Here is a 15,031-nt window from a genome sequence, read left to right as displayed (position 1 = left end):
CACATTGGTAAAATTTTCAATGGTTTCTATTGAAGGAAATGTGGGCGGGACAATGTTCTGCAGGCATACTACTTGTGCCGGAGTCAGCAAAATACATTTGACGCACCTTTGTTGTTAAACTTTGATAACCAACCTCTATCTGTATTTTCACATTATGGGTAGAAAATCCAAGAGGAGTCGACTAGTAGAAGGAGAAGTGGATGCAGCACAATACGTCACAGTACGGAAGGTTCGTAAAGTTGATGAAGATGGCAAGGTAGATGTCCAGCGCATTATAAAACCAGTGCAGGATCCCAGAGCTAGTTACAAGCAACAACACAATGGCGCTGCTACGGGATCTAACGTTCAGGACGAGTGGGAATATCACAACAATGGCGTAAATGACAACGAAACCATTCTTGAGACCCCCAAAAAAAAGGTATGTCAATATTTTTAAATAATGTAGTAAAAAAGGAAGACAGTGATATGTTGCACAGACACAGAAAGACTACATATTACAATTTGTTCAACGTGTTGATACCTTTCTGGGTGCTTTACTATCCCGGGAAGCGCTTCTTGATAATGAACGACTATGTCAATCTTGCCGAGGGGGAAAAATTGCAATCTGGAGGTGTAAAGACTGTGCATTAGGACGTACTATGTGCCGCAAATGTCTGCGGCATGCGCATATGGAGGATCCATTTCACAGAGTTGAGTGTTGGAATGGAAAAAACTTTCGATCTGCGGAACTGTGGGAAGTAGGATCAACAGTTGTTGTCCCACATCACACAGGTACCAGGATATGCGACAGTTTACAGCTGCAAACAAAGCAATTGGAGGAGAGTGAGTGCATCAAAGATGAAGCCGAGCAGCATTCTCTTCGGCGAGCAATTCCGACTGTCGACAACGCACCTGTTGATATTGCACAAGACGGCGAGATAGATGGCGACAACGGCAAACCAAACGGCGAACTAGAGCAAAGAACAACTGCTGCAGCCGACATTAACCTTGAATTACTCCAGGATCAAAATTTCTTTGAATACCTGGATGCACTGTGTAATGGGTCGGATTCCGAACCTATAGAGGAACCCGATGATGATGCCGAAGCTAGTGAGGAAAATGGCGAAGACGAGACTGAGCCAACCAACTGGAATGACATGAACTATAATCACGCTGCACGAGTACGTGTGGTACATACCAATGGGATTCACCACATATCCTTGGTGACATGCTCATGTAGTGGCATGCATAACATTCCTTGCGATTTGATTGCTTTCCGCCTTTGGCCTACAAGTTTTATCAGAATCAGAACACTTTTCTCAGCACAAGTTTTGGATGGCTTTCGGCTTGCCAATCTAGAACTGCATGCATCGGCATATCAGTTCTACCACTTACTTCGCCGAATAACTAGTCCAATGAATCCGTCAGGAGTAGTTGACCTGTATAATGAGTTTCGTCGTATGACACGGCTTTGGCGATGGACAAAGAAGCTCAAATGGGCAGGTTATGCTGGACATAATGGAAAAAAGGTTGCCGAGGTTGAGAATGGCGAGCTCGCCAACTACTGTCCTGCATGCCCTCAACCTGGAATCAACCTACCAAGCAATTGGGAAGAGGATCCCAATCGGTTTGTTTATCGCCAAATTCTCATGGCCGATGGGAATTTTAAAGCTGATCACGTACAACCTAAGAAGCCATCTCATGATGTATGGCTGTCTGAAGGAAGTGGAATAATACCCAACCGCGAGGAGTATCATGCGTTCTTGAAGAGCGCTATTGAGAAGTTAACGGTATGGTCTGCACAACTTGGTTCAATTTTGACAATGTTAACAAAGGAAAATCTGCAGGGTGCACCCTGCGAAAACACATTCCGAGCAATCACAGGTGCCTTACAAGCGTCAAAATCCTGTGATGTAACAGGAGTTGTGGGCATCGCATGTGCTCGGCATGGATGTTATGCTCCGAACTCACTAGTTGATTTGTTTAAAGGCGAGCAGCAAAAAAACGTGGATTTTGCCTTGCTCGCCGCCATCAAATCAACTGGTGTGCATCCTAAACAGGGGTTGATGTTCATGTATGATGTCATCTGCCAATTCTTTGTATACGTGAAAGAGAGGATCGGTCACTTACTTCCTGAGGGATTGGACCTTGATCGTGCTATTGGATTGTTTCATGTGCATGCGCACAAAGATGAATGTCTGTTTTGCTATTCGCCATCTTTCATCCCAGGTGCTGCCAGAGTTATTGGGGAAATTCTTGAAACCTTGTGGGCAAAGCTAAATGGAATCTCGCCAACAGCTAGAACAGCCACACTTGCACATAGAGCCGAAATGCTAGATGACCACGCAACGGACTCCAACCACAAAAAAGCCCTCGACATGCCGAAAGATCTTTGCCGACGTTATGTCGAAGCAATCGAAACTCGTGATTCAACCCAGAAGTATTTTGCCGAAGTGTCTCAAGTAGTGCCCCAGGACCTTGTAAATCTTTGGACTTGCCAAATTACGGATGCAGAGGCTCAACGACTAACCACACCCAATGTTATGGATATTTATGCTGCAAAAGGGCGAGGACAGGATGGCGAAGCTCTCGATTCAGATGCTGCATTGATTACAGAGGACCCAGTAGAGGCCTATATACAATTTGCGTTAATTGTTGAAGAAAAAGAGTAAGAATCCTTCATTTTATAAATTCTAACTTCACCTAGCTAATTTTGGGATATAGGATTGAAATTCGCCTTTGTGTTCGCCAATTGACAAAGTTGCCTCGGCATGCGGATCCTCATAAGATCCAAACACTTCGAGACAAATTAAGACCGCTCCTAGGAGAACTTGAGCGATTACAAGAAGGTGCTGGCATTATTGAAGAAAATACAACTCGACAAGGAAGTATTGTGGAGCTACTAGATTGGGCAGATGAGTGCTCGCCCGATGAGGTGGTAGAAGAAAGACAAGCTACTGCACCATCTGTTGAGCTCATTGAAGATCACAAGATATGCCTTCCATCCCACGGAAACGCAAGCAGAAGTCTGGCTCCACACGAGCTGAAGATGCGAATTTTTCAAGCAAAATCACATCTCAATAAAATTCGCAACCTGATTGCCGAGAAATCTTTTCAGTATTCAAATGTCATTTGCAAGGCACCTAGAAAGGGGGTCAGAACACGTTCAAGAGCCAAAATTGACGACATGAACCACCAAATAACCTTTTATAGCCAGTTGTACACAGAATGTTGGGCACGTTTGATCCTACTTGGCGCAGACAATGCTACCCTTCAAAAATTCCAAGTGCTGAAAAAAGAGGATGTAAAGACAAGTACAGCAATTCTGGATCCAAACACACCTGGTTCCACGAGAGTACAGTTGTCATGGATATGGCATACTGCTATTCAACGTCTTGGTCCAAACATTATTGCCGAGGGTGGTGAATTTCATGTCGCCAATGCTGAAAATGGCGCTATTGATCTGGACGAAACGGATCCAGAAACACTCACCGAATGTAAGTACATGTTCAATTCCATGTCGTTGTCTTCTAGCTCAATCAGCGATGCCATCCACCAGTCAAAAGGGTTCACTGGCTGCGTGCTAGGGCGCAGTTTCAGAGATGGAATGAGGAGGCCACAATCCTGGACTACGAGATGCTCTGGACTGTGAATTACTTCGTCCATAAAGCCGAGTGGTGGAGGTGTAGTGCTTCTGTGCACAGCAATGGCGAGGTATTGGTTGGCGACATGGTGCAGCGAGGGCGAATAGCATATGCCGAGCGCCAAGCATCGCTTTGGGATAATCTCGCCCGCCAAGCAGATTATCTATTTCGGATGACCAATCCAAACTATAAAAAGCAATTCTAAATTTAGCTGGCGAGAAAGTGGGGTAAATTTGCATTTTGGTGGGGTTTGCAGTTTGTACTGTACCAAATGTCTAGTCAGTCAATCAATATGTCAAGTTCCTCTGAATCTTGTTCGCTTTCCGATTCATCGTACCTTTCATACCTGCAAGCTATCATTGACTATGGGGAATCAAGATTAAGAAACGCCCTTTGCGAAATTCATACAAAACCTCTGAAACATCAAAAAGGGCTGCAGCTCTTGCTGCGTAAAGAATTGGTTCGTATACAGATTTTTCAAGGTTTCTAAATCTAATTTTCAATCCCAATTAGAATTATTTTATGTCCTGTGTAGGATATAGCACCACTATTGGTCATGTTGTTGATGTGCCATGTTTCCTGCGTACATTGGCAAAATCGCCGTTTGGAAGGGTGTCACCGAGTGATTTGCCTATTTCCTTCGATATTAAATTCATGCAATCATTGTATTCCGGGTTGTCAAACAAAGCCATTTCTAGAACAGTGGACAGTTATAAACAAGCATGGTGGAAGGATTCAGAGGTACTTGGAGGACAAGCAACCGGGAAAGCTATTGGTGATTGGTCTGTTGAGGAATGCCTTCGGTATCATTGTGAGCAGCTGCATATATTGGTGGGACCTGATATGTCGAGCATAATCAAACCCAATCATGGCATGCAAAACTGGTCATTTGGTAGTGACCCAGCCGTTGTGTCAGAATGGATCTCAGTGGTGGCATGCGCAGAAAAGGATAACCTACTGGTGGTTGGCCACCGAGGGGACCGTACAGAGCAACCTGCAACACCTACTCGAGTGCTTTCAAGCTCCCCGGCCGCGAACGCAAATCAAAAAGTAACGGGCAGACCTCGGTATCATGCAAAAGATTGGTGGCCAGACGTAAACAGTAATATGAGTGTTTCAAGCCAAGAATCGCCGTCTCCTCACAAAGCAAATACCTTCAATGTATCTAGAACCGAGCTTCCCACATCGTCCAGTCCAGTAGATGCTCAATATCACATTTCGCCAAATGACAACCAGGTGGGCGAAGAACAGTCACATGCCTCACAGAAACGGCGAGAATACAAAAATGTTCTATTGCACACCCAATTTGAAGGTATGTCGCTGCCCCATTCTATGTAACTGGTTTCTGATTGCCACCCGTGAACTCAGAAGACCATCCACTATATGCCTCGCCATCTACACTCACTCACCTTAACAATCCCACACCAAACGCCTCGCCATCCACACGCACCCACATCGGCAAATCTGCACCAACAGCATTTCCATTCCGAGACAATCTGGCCGCCCTATACAATAGCCTGAAATCGGGTGGAAATTCTGCATTACATTCTGATGGTGACATGTTTCCTTCTGATGACGATGGCCCTTTATTACATCCCGGGAGCCAACAAAATAGTCATTATGCTTCTAATCATCTACATCGACCGGCATTTGAGGACAATCTTGCTTTGATGTATTCCGACCTCACACCATCAGCCAACGACATTGCATCACAAAATGAAGACAAGCTAGCCGCTCTTTTTTGCGACCTTTCACCTGCTTTTCCCAATAACCCCGATCGCAGTGCAGTCAACGGCATCGCATCACAGAAAGAAGACACGCTAGCCGCGCTTTTTTGCGACCTTCCACCTGATTTGCCCAATGACCCTGATCATAGTGATGACCCATCAGTATATTCTGCCAAAATCTCCTCGCCATATCATGATGAATCGATGTCGGATTCAGGCCCAGTGACATCCAACAGTCTATTATCGTGTGAGGATAAGCTTGGGGCACTTTACTCACAGATCTCCGACTGCGATGTTCGTCATACCTCAGGATGCCGAATTCAATCGGTATCAGTAGGATCAACTGAATTAAATGCCTCGCCAACAACCCGAACATCCTATATTAACGTTGAAGCAGCTCAAGAAAGGATGCACCCTCCATTAGATACGCCGGGAGCGTTAATACAGGACGATCTGGCATTCATGTATGCTAATTTTGCAGTACCGCCCCGGGAATCAACACCCTCGCCATGTAGTTATGAACCTTCCTCTCATTCTTCTAAATACGATGGCAGTGCTGACGAACTGTCGAATCTCTTTAGCGGACTTGAGCGCTCCCCACAACCATCTCGGCCAGATAACTATCACTAAATCAGCATCACACTTCCTAAAATACCTGTTCCTTTTTTTGATGTAATGCCTCTTGATGAATAGCTTTAGAACACGTAGTTTAAAAATAATTAATACTCTCTAAGTAGAGTCAGTATTTATGTACACACCAACAATGACTAGGTTCCACCAATGCAGACCAAAGTAAATCCACTGTGTATACATGATACGGTGGAATGGCAATTGGTGCCAAATGCTCGCCAACCACGCCTCGCCCAAGTGATTTTGGGACGACGCCAAATAACACAGTGTCCGTTGAGTAGAAAGACTGTGTCCGCTGAGTAGATGTCTGCCAGATTGGTATGCTGGACAGTGACCCCGCTGGAACACTGTGCCCAACACACTGTGTATATTACCCCATATGGATAAAATACTTACCGGGTCAGCGGATCCGCTTGAACCTCACACACTCCACACTGTGTATGTCCCGTGTACAGTACGGCTCAGCACAGTGTAACAACTGGCCCTGCTCATACCGCCACGTCAAAGCAGCACCGAGGTTGCTGATAATTGATAGACGGAGTGGGTCGTTATCACCAACGAGGATCACTTCACGAGTTCTGGACAATACTTTTCCATAATTATCTGTGGTAGACTCCTGCTGTCCAATGTCTGAAATAAGGTTAGTGAAGAATCTGCTCCATGTCGATGAATGATCTTCTGGATCACGACCCAAGAGGTCGAGTGATTCGCGACCGAACGATATTGCTTCCTCCAAGTCATCTACAGATCCTTGGTGTTCATATCGCCTCATGTAAGCGTACATGAGCTGATGAAGAGACTTGGGACGACCCCGGTGCCCAAGAGGTCGTAAACGAAGGGACTCGCGAGAGTTGGAAATCGAATCACCGATGTCATTCGTTGTAAAGAACTTTTCGTACCGAAGATTCAACGCTAATCCAAGTGAGAAGGCAGCAGTATCGCGCCCGGTCTGGTTGGGTGAGAAAAGGTCGAGTGCCTCCTGGTACCGTGTGATAGCATTGTCTATATCACTCTTTGCGCCTGTATATTGAAATCGAGTAGTGAGGGCATCTGCGAAGCTTCCAATCAAGTGGCACTTGTTTGGATGTTGCGGAGGGAACTCTTCGAGTTCACGGTGGTAGAGAGCGATCACGTTGTCGACATCTTCTATGCTGTCTACTTTGCACAAGATCACTGAGAATCTTTCGCCTGGTGCCCTAATGTATCAGAGATTCAATCTCAGTTCCCCAAAAACGCAGAACAAGAAAGAGTTAAGAGAACATACTGCTGTCCAGCACTCATTAGCACTTGTTGTAAAAGTCGAACGATATGACGGGAGACAGGGCGCCTTTACCGTGGTTCCAACAATCAATCGATGAACACTGCCTACTGTACTGGCTTACTCATAGCTAGACTCAGCGGCCAATCGTTCACCAGCTATACTTGGGCACTCGAAATCCCATGATTCATATTACACGTCTCTGAACATCCCGTGCCTAGAATCGATTTGTTATTCCTGGCCTCCGCACTAAAAAAAGGCGATGAGATAAAAGCGGTACTGTAAAGATTCAGGGACATACAGCGAGATAAGATGCTTCAGGATATACTTGGACCAACAGGATTCATACAGCACATCTGGTGCAACATTGTTCATTTCCCGAATCCCGAGCACGGGCCCGCATATGCGATGAGAAAGTAGGAGGACCAGCCGTTACGCGACAATAAATGCCAAATGGGAAGCTTCGTCCCCAGATCTGCCAGTGGAGGTGGCCACGCATCTACAAGCTGGAGACTCTAAAAGGCAAGCATAACGAGTCTTATATTAGTATTACAAAGTAATAAACGCAACAAACAGTTCATCGCATGATTTTTATAGTCAGTACCATCCCTCCAAATCTAATCTAATCACGCACAAAACACCTTAAAAAACCAGTTTTTTTCCATTAATCTAAAAAACCACCTAAAAAAAAGCTACAGATTCCAGTCCCAGTACGAAAAAAAAACTCACATTCCCCATCTCCCAAAAAAAGGGGGAGGGAATGTGAGATCGTAAACCTGCCTGTATGTAACCTTTTAACTAAAAAAACAAGAAATCACGTCGTAGGTGTCGTTACTGATCATATACAGCTTTTTAAAAAAAGTTATCGATATATCTTATATCTTTGTGGGGTGTATAGGTGTGGGTGTGGGTGTCCCTCGACCTCGACCTCGACCTCGACCTCGACCCATCGCCGCGACGACGGGGAGGGAGGGAGGGAGAAGACGCGTGGCTGAACAAAAAAAAGTGGTGGTGTGTGGTGTGGCGTGACAACGTGTGGTGTGGCGTGACAACGCCGTGGGTGCATGGCTTGCATGTGTAGTAGTTGTAGTTGTAGTGTGGTTGTTGTTGGAATAAATTGTCGTGGTCGTGATAATCCATATCGTAGGGGAGGGGGGATGCGTCGAGCAGTGAGTAAGTGGGGTGTCAGCGTCGTCTACAGACAACGGACAACGCGTGTATCGCATATCATAGTGTATGTGTTTAAAATCGCATATGAAGGCCCAGAGAGCGACTCGGACGTTAAAATCCAAGATGCACTGGGCTTTATGGGGTGGTGCCAGGTGCCAGGTGTAGGGTGTAAGGGTGTAAGGGTGAGAGTGAGAGTGAGGTGCCAAGATCCAGTGCCGCGTCCAGGGCATACGAAGGCACGGCGACGACGAGGTGCCGTCGAGACATTCGCCGATGAGGTGTGGAGGGGCGGTGGGAAGGAGGAAGTGGGTTGGTTCGGGTTGGATATGGGTATAGACGCGGTGGTGAGGGGGAGTGGGAGGGAGGTGTATCGTATCATCATAATAAAATCTTTATCTTTATCTTCATCTTCATCTTCGTCTTCCTTCATTCGTCTTCATCTTCCCGTCATTTAAGCGAGCAGCCAGACATCAATAAATCAAAACCAGAAACAATAACCAGAAACCAGGAACCAAACGCACGAACCAAAAAATTCAAACCAAAGAAATCAAACCAAACCAAAAAAATCAAAAAAATCAAACCAAAAAAACCAAAAAAAGCTTAATGCTAAATCCAAACCCGAACCAAAACCCAAAAGATCACACAACCAACAACCAACAACCACAAAAACGAGAAAAAGAAACCCCAAAGATCTCCCGGGCCGCTCAACCACCCAACTCAACTCAACTCAACTCAACTCAACTCGACTCAACTAACTCGAATCCACAATCCAAATTCCACTCCATCAAACAGACGGTGAAAGAAGACGAGAGACGAGGAGGAGCACAAGAGTTCAACTTCAAACGAAATCAAAAAGGGCGATCTTGCTAATGGCGGAGTGGTGTGGTGCGGTGTGGCGCGTGTGCGTAAGAACGAAGTGAACGAGCAAAAGAAGAAGAAGAAGAAGAAGAAGAAAAAACCACAAGAAGCCTAAACCCAAACCCAAAGAACTCCAACACCATGGCCCAACCCCTCAACGTCAACCTCAACCCCAAACCTTCACATACCATCACGATCAGGTCATGCAAAAGTGGATGAAGAAGTGGATAACGGAGAAAGGAGAGCGGAGAGCGGCACGGCTACATACAATCAAGAAGTGCGCGCACGCAAGTCCGCTTGCTAGGGTGTGTGTGTGTAAAAAAGCAAAAAAAAGGGGGGAAGCGATCAACTCGACGCCAAGTCAATGGCGGAGGATCGTTGTGTTTGTGTCATGTAAAAAAATGACGACAATGACGATGACGATGGAAGTGAGGCGAGAGGCGAGAGGCGAGGATGAGAGGCGAGAAGCGAGGATGGATGAATGGATGAATGGATGAATGGATGGAATGCAGGGTAGGGCATGTACGTGGTATTATTTTGTCATGCGAAAGAAAAGCGAGTATTAAAATGAACAGACCAAAGCAATCAAAATCAAAACCAAAATGAAACGCAAAAGAAAAAGAAAAAGAAGTCGAAAAACCGAGCTCAAAAACAAAGAAAAAAAAAAGAAAAAAAGAGGACAGCAGGCGGTAGCGGTCGAGAGGGATAACGTCGTCGGGATGCCTACAAATCCAAAAAAAAAAAAAAAAGAAAAGAAAAAATTCAATCATAAACATTAAACCAGTATCACACCACCAAAAAGCAAACAAAACTTACCAATCAATAAGCATACCAATCCACAACAGACGCAGTATCATACTCCTCCTCAACCTCTCTTACACCTCCTACACCCCCACCCCCACCCTCTTGTCCTTCCCATTCACCCCCCTCTTCTCCTCCTCCTCCAACACCATCACATTGAACAGAACGAGAACAGGGATCAGGATCAGCAACCCAAGCACACGACCGCAACGCACTTCTCATCCCGCGCCCACTCGCCCTCTTCCCATTCCCACTCCCACTCCCACTTGTGGTGTAGTAGCTTCCCTGAGCACCGAACGAACCGCGCCTCCCCGTTCCCGATAAAGACGAAGAGGAGGAAGAGGGTGCCATGTGGTGTTTCATCAGTAAAAACGCGATCATGTACGATGTCGGGAGGATCGTGCGGCGCGGTTGGGGAGGTGGGGAGGGCGAGGATCGGATTGGTCGTGCTTGTTGTGGTTGTGCTTGTGCTTGTTGTGCTTGTTGGGTCTGGCTAGGACTTTGGAGTTGTTGGGATTGCGATGGCTGACGCTGGCTCTGGCTTTGAGGCAGGGAAGACTGGGAAGACTGGGAAGACATCTTCCCCCGCCCCGCCGCCGCACGCGCCTCATCCCGAATCTTGATCATCTCCTCTTCAACCTCCTCCATCATCCTTCTATCCTCCTCCTCCTCCTCCTCTTCCTCCTCTCTAGTCCTCCCACCTTCTCTCCCAGCTTCCTCCCCCTTCCTCCCTGCCTCCACACCACCCACCTCATTCACCTGCCCCGAAGTCGAACCCGCACGCGCAGGCGGCGGCGGCGGCGGCGGCCCGCGCAAATCAAGCTCCGCCTCAGAAACACCCTGCATCCTCAAAAACCCCCTGAGCCGGATGGCGAGGAGCGCATCTTGGACTTCGAGCTCGGCGCGCTGGCGCCGGATTTCTGCTTGTGCTTGTGCTTCTGAGAACGAGAGCGTTGGGATCGTGTTTGAGATTGTGGATTTCGATGTGGATGGGGATGGGGAGGAAGGGAAAGTCGGGAGAACGTGATCCTCGTCGTCCTCCGCGTCTTTATCTGCGTGCTTGTCTGCATTTACCGACGACTTGGAGTACGCCGACGCCGACGACGACGACGACGACGAGACATCCTCATCTTCCACAAGCGGGAACCTCCCAAACCTTCCAACCCGACTCGACCCCGACCCCGAAGCCTTGAGATCATCAGCGAGCGCCGACCCGGATCCTATCACCGCGTTCCTCTGCGCATGCGCGTGCGCGACGTGCTTGGTGCCCACACCCGCACCCGCAAGCGCGTCGTCGTCTTTATCATTATCATCCACCACCGAGCGCACACGGACCATCCTCCCAGGTGCTGGTGTCTGTGTCTGTGCCGGTACCTTCGTCGAACGACTCGAACCCGCCATCGGTCCCAGCGTCGGTCCCAGCGTCGGTCCCAGCGTCGAACTCGCACCAGAACCCAGACTCGCACCAGAACCCAGACTCGCACCAGAACCCAAACCCGATCCAGGACTCGAAGCCCTCTCAGCCCCCCGCCCCATCTCATCCCGATAGCGATACCGCCTCTCAACCCCATCCATAATAGTCCTATACAGATGCACGAGCACGCGCAGATCGGACGATGAGATCCGGATGCGGGTTCGTTGGTGCTGGTAGTGGGTTTGGGTTTGCGAGGGTCTGTGGTACTGCTGGGGCTGGTGCTGCTGTGGTTGGTGATGCTGGGAGTACGCCTGCGACGACGAAGCCACAGACGAAGGCACAGACGACGAAGAAGGCGAAGGCGAAAGCACCGGACCAGGAATCCGCGACACCCCTCCCACACCAGAACCAGCGCCAGCGCCAGAACAAGCGCGCGGTTTAATCGGGATAGGCGCTACAACCTGCGGCAGCGGCAGCGGCAGCGGGCGCGGGCGCGGGGGGATGGGGATGGGGATGGGCTGTGTCCCTTGCTTCACCTGCTTTATTTCCTGCTCTCGCTCTCGCTCTCGACCTTGCGCCTGCTCTCGCTCTCGACCTTGCGCCTGCTCGTGCTCGTGCTCTTGCACCTGCGCCCCCTGAGAAGGCGACGGCGAGCGCCTATAAGGCGGCGGCGGATCATCCACCTCCCCCTCCTCTTTTTTAAACCTCTGCACCTGGAACTGCGCCTTTTTGTCGTTGAGCAGAGCAGCGAGCGCCGCGAGCGAGATTCTGTCTTTGTCTTTGTCTGATGTGTGTGTTTCTTTGTTGTCTTGCTTTGTCGTTGTCGTTGGCGCGTCTTTGGCGGGGTTCTGGGCTGCGGATGAAAGAGGCGCTGTGGGTGGGAGGTGGGCGTGTTGAGCGTGTTGTTGTGGAGAGTGCTGAGGGTGTGGGATATGGCGCTGCGACACCGCATCGGGCGCAGGCGAGGACGGTCTCTCCGGGTACCCATACCCCTGCTGCTGCTCATACCCCTCCCGGAACTGCGTATACCCCTCCTGGAACTGCTGGAACTGCGTATACACCTGCACACACTGCACCGGAACAGGGACGGATGTATGTGCGCCGCGCGCAAGCTGACGCTGCACCTGGACATGCACAGAAGGCAACGAAGGCTGCACCGACGGCGACGCGCGGAGCGAGGCGCGGGGCGTTGGGAGAGTTGGTGGTACATGTGCTGGTGCGGCGGCGGCGGTGGTGGTGAGTTTGGTGGTGGGTTTGGTGGGTTTGGTGTGACGCGCGCGTGCGGGTGCAGATGCGCGGGAGGATTGGCGGAGGAGTGCGTGTGGTGAAGATGACGAAAGTGAAGGTGAAGTGTAGGAAGGACCCGAGTCGATTGACGTCGTGCTCGAATTTGAAGTTGAATATGTCGAACTAGACGAATATGACGATGAAGACGAGGACGAGGACGAGGACGAGGGCAAAGGTGCGACGGAGGTAGGAAACGGGATACAATTGATATCAGCGCTCTTAAGCGTCCTCACACCGCGCTTGCGCGCTCTCATCACCGCTCTCCTCGATTGACCCGGGACGTGGGGTGGGGGCGGGTGTGCGAGGAAGGCGTGTTTTGGCTGGGTCTGACTTTGCATCTGCCCTTGCTCACCAGCACCCGCACCCTCACGCTCGGCATCGGCACCCGCGCTCCCAACGAGCTGGACCTGCACCGGAACAGGCACCGTCCCACTCGCCCACCTCACAAGATCAAGATCAAAATCCGTATCGACGTCAACATCCACATCGACTTTCAAATCAAGCTGCATACTGATCTCCGCGCGCGCGCGACCTTTGTGCGGGGTGACGTTCACAACGCTCATCGTGCCTTTACTCGTGCTCGTACTCGTACTTGTACTCGTGTTCATGGTCATGCCCGCATGGACGTGCGCGAGCGAGAGCGTGCACGGCGCCGCGGATTTGCGGGCGAGGATGGGGAGCGGCAGGGTGAGCGTTGCTGGTGCGAGTGCGAGTGCCGGTGCGGGAGCGGGAGTGAGTGCTGGCGCGATGGCTGCGGGGGTGGGGGTAGGGGTAGGGGTAGGTGGGAGGAGGGGGGCGTAGCTGGAGCTGGAGCGTGCGGCGCGCGTGCGTTTGGAGTGCGTGGCGGTGTATGAATTGGATGTGGCGGAGGAATATGGCATCGATCTGCGGTGCGGCACACAGCGGTCTACGTCTGCGCGTTCGTCCAGACACAAAGGGGCGTCGATGATGTCAAGTCCGGCTTAGACTGCGTATGAAAGCGAAAAGGAAGTGTGAGCGAGTACGAGAACAAGGAGAGCTACGAAAAGCATGAGATAGTGCGCCTCGAGGACAGCGCAGCGACGTACCGTATGTGCGCTTGCTTGTAGATGCGATGCGATGTGATGAGATGAGATGAAAGAAATGACGTGGCGTGGCGTGTATGCGATGGAGAGATATGGATATGCTCTATGTCGTGAAACGGAAACGGGTCGTGAATGCGAGAGTAGGGTATAAAGCAGGGCACAGGGTATCCAATCCGTCCGTCCGTCCGTCGGGGGTATAGAACAGGGGAGATCGTATGCACGAATATTCGGAAGAGGAAGAGGAGGGGGACGGGACGGGACGAGGAGGGGAGGAGGAGGGGGGTTAGAGAAAGGGAAGGGAGGGGAAGGGGAAGGAGAAAAAGGTGGGAGCAATAAACCCAGCACACACGCACCGTTGATCGACCGCACCTCGTGTCCGTCGTCGCCATCTCCAACTCCCACCCCGTGCTCGGGTATACGCCTGGCTTACAACGCTGCCACTCTGCCCGTTATCGCACAGCCAGCTCATTCTCACTCTTCCTCACAATCACATCCCCGCTGCTCTGAATCAGCTCCGAAGCATACCCGAGTCGCATCCAGTTCCACATCCCCTATCTTCCCGCTGGCGAAACATAAATAAGTCCACCACACTATCCCTAGACCAACTCCGTGTTCACAGGAACTCTAGCCCAGCCCACACATCGATAAACCCAGCGCGCTCAACATGGAAATCTACCCATCCATTCATCCCACCCCATCCCATCCCAATCCTGTCGTGATGTGGGTAGACCATGGAACGAACACGTTTTCTTTCGCGGGATCAAAACACGCGTTCCAGCTTCCCGTCATGTGTCCCGCGCATCACTCTTGCGGGCCACACTTGCCTCTTGGGGTTATCTAATCCTAATCCACGTAGTATCTAATCCAGGCAATGACATTGACAATGCGATAGGTGTCCCTTGCTGAATCCTGAATCCTGAATCCTGTGTGCTGTGGTGTGTGGTGCTGTGGACACACCACACACACCACACGCGATGATCCATCAATTAATATCAATATCAACATTAATATCAACATACCATTAATATTATAAACGAACCAACTACTATTACTAACTAGCTCAACTATAAAATACGAAATTGCCTTTTCAATCCTTCCGTTCTCATACCTACACACTAGATAGGTCAAAACCAACTTTATCAAAGTGACAAAGGTTCAATATGTATTTTTAGTAATACTATTCTGACATCAAGATCAAG

General features: G+C 49.6%; 4 protein-coding genes across 4 annotated transcripts; 2 read left to right on the top strand and 2 right to left on the bottom strand.

Moving 5' to 3' along the window:
* Positions 1-154: 154 nt before the first annotated feature.
* JR316_0012782 (uncharacterized protein) lies at positions 155-3,828 on the top strand (the record flags this gene model as incomplete). The annotated part of the gene is made up of 4 exons (XM_047898401.1): positions 155-418; positions 477-2,647; positions 2,704-3,476; positions 3,539-3,828. The coding sequence occupies 4 exons, from the start codon at positions 155-157 to the stop codon at positions 3,826-3,828; spliced, it is 3,498 nt and encodes a 1,165-aa protein (XP_047741949.1).
* An 87-nt stretch (positions 3,829-3,915) lies between these two features.
* Positions 3,916-5,865, top strand: JR316_0012781 (uncharacterized protein; the record flags this gene model as incomplete). Its single annotated transcript, XM_047898400.1, is given in 4 exon segments — positions 3,916-4,105; positions 4,159-4,935; positions 4,992-5,814; positions 5,832-5,865. 4 exon segments carry the CDS (start codon positions 3,916-3,918, stop codon positions 5,863-5,865), a joined length of 1,824 nt encoding a protein of 607 aa, XP_047741948.1.
* A 515-nt stretch (positions 5,866-6,380) lies between these two features.
* On the bottom strand, positions 6,381-7,261 carry JR316_0012780 (uncharacterized protein; the record flags this gene model as incomplete). Its single annotated transcript, XM_047898399.1, has 2 exons — positions 6,381-7,176; positions 7,245-7,261. 2 exons carry the CDS (start codon positions 7,259-7,261, stop codon positions 6,381-6,383), a joined length of 813 nt encoding a protein of 270 aa, XP_047741947.1.
* Positions 7,262-9,462: 2,201 nt separating this feature from the next.
* Positions 9,463-13,649, bottom strand: JR316_0012779 (uncharacterized protein; the record flags this gene model as incomplete). Its single annotated transcript, XM_047898398.1, has 3 exons — positions 9,463-9,526; positions 9,948-9,989; positions 10,099-13,649. The coding sequence occupies 3 exons, from the start codon at positions 13,647-13,649 to the stop codon at positions 9,463-9,465; spliced, it is 3,657 nt and encodes a 1,218-aa protein (XP_047741946.1).
* Positions 13,650-15,031: the final 1,382 nt, after the last annotated feature.

This window comes from Psilocybe cubensis, chromosome 13 (assembly GCF_017499595.1).
Source record: "Psilocybe cubensis strain MGC-MH-2018 chromosome 13, whole genome shotgun sequence".
NCBI lineage: Eukaryota > Fungi > Basidiomycota > Agaricomycetes > Agaricales > Agrocybaceae > Psilocybe > Psilocybe cubensis.
This window is presented reverse-complemented; position numbering and strand designations above follow the sequence as displayed.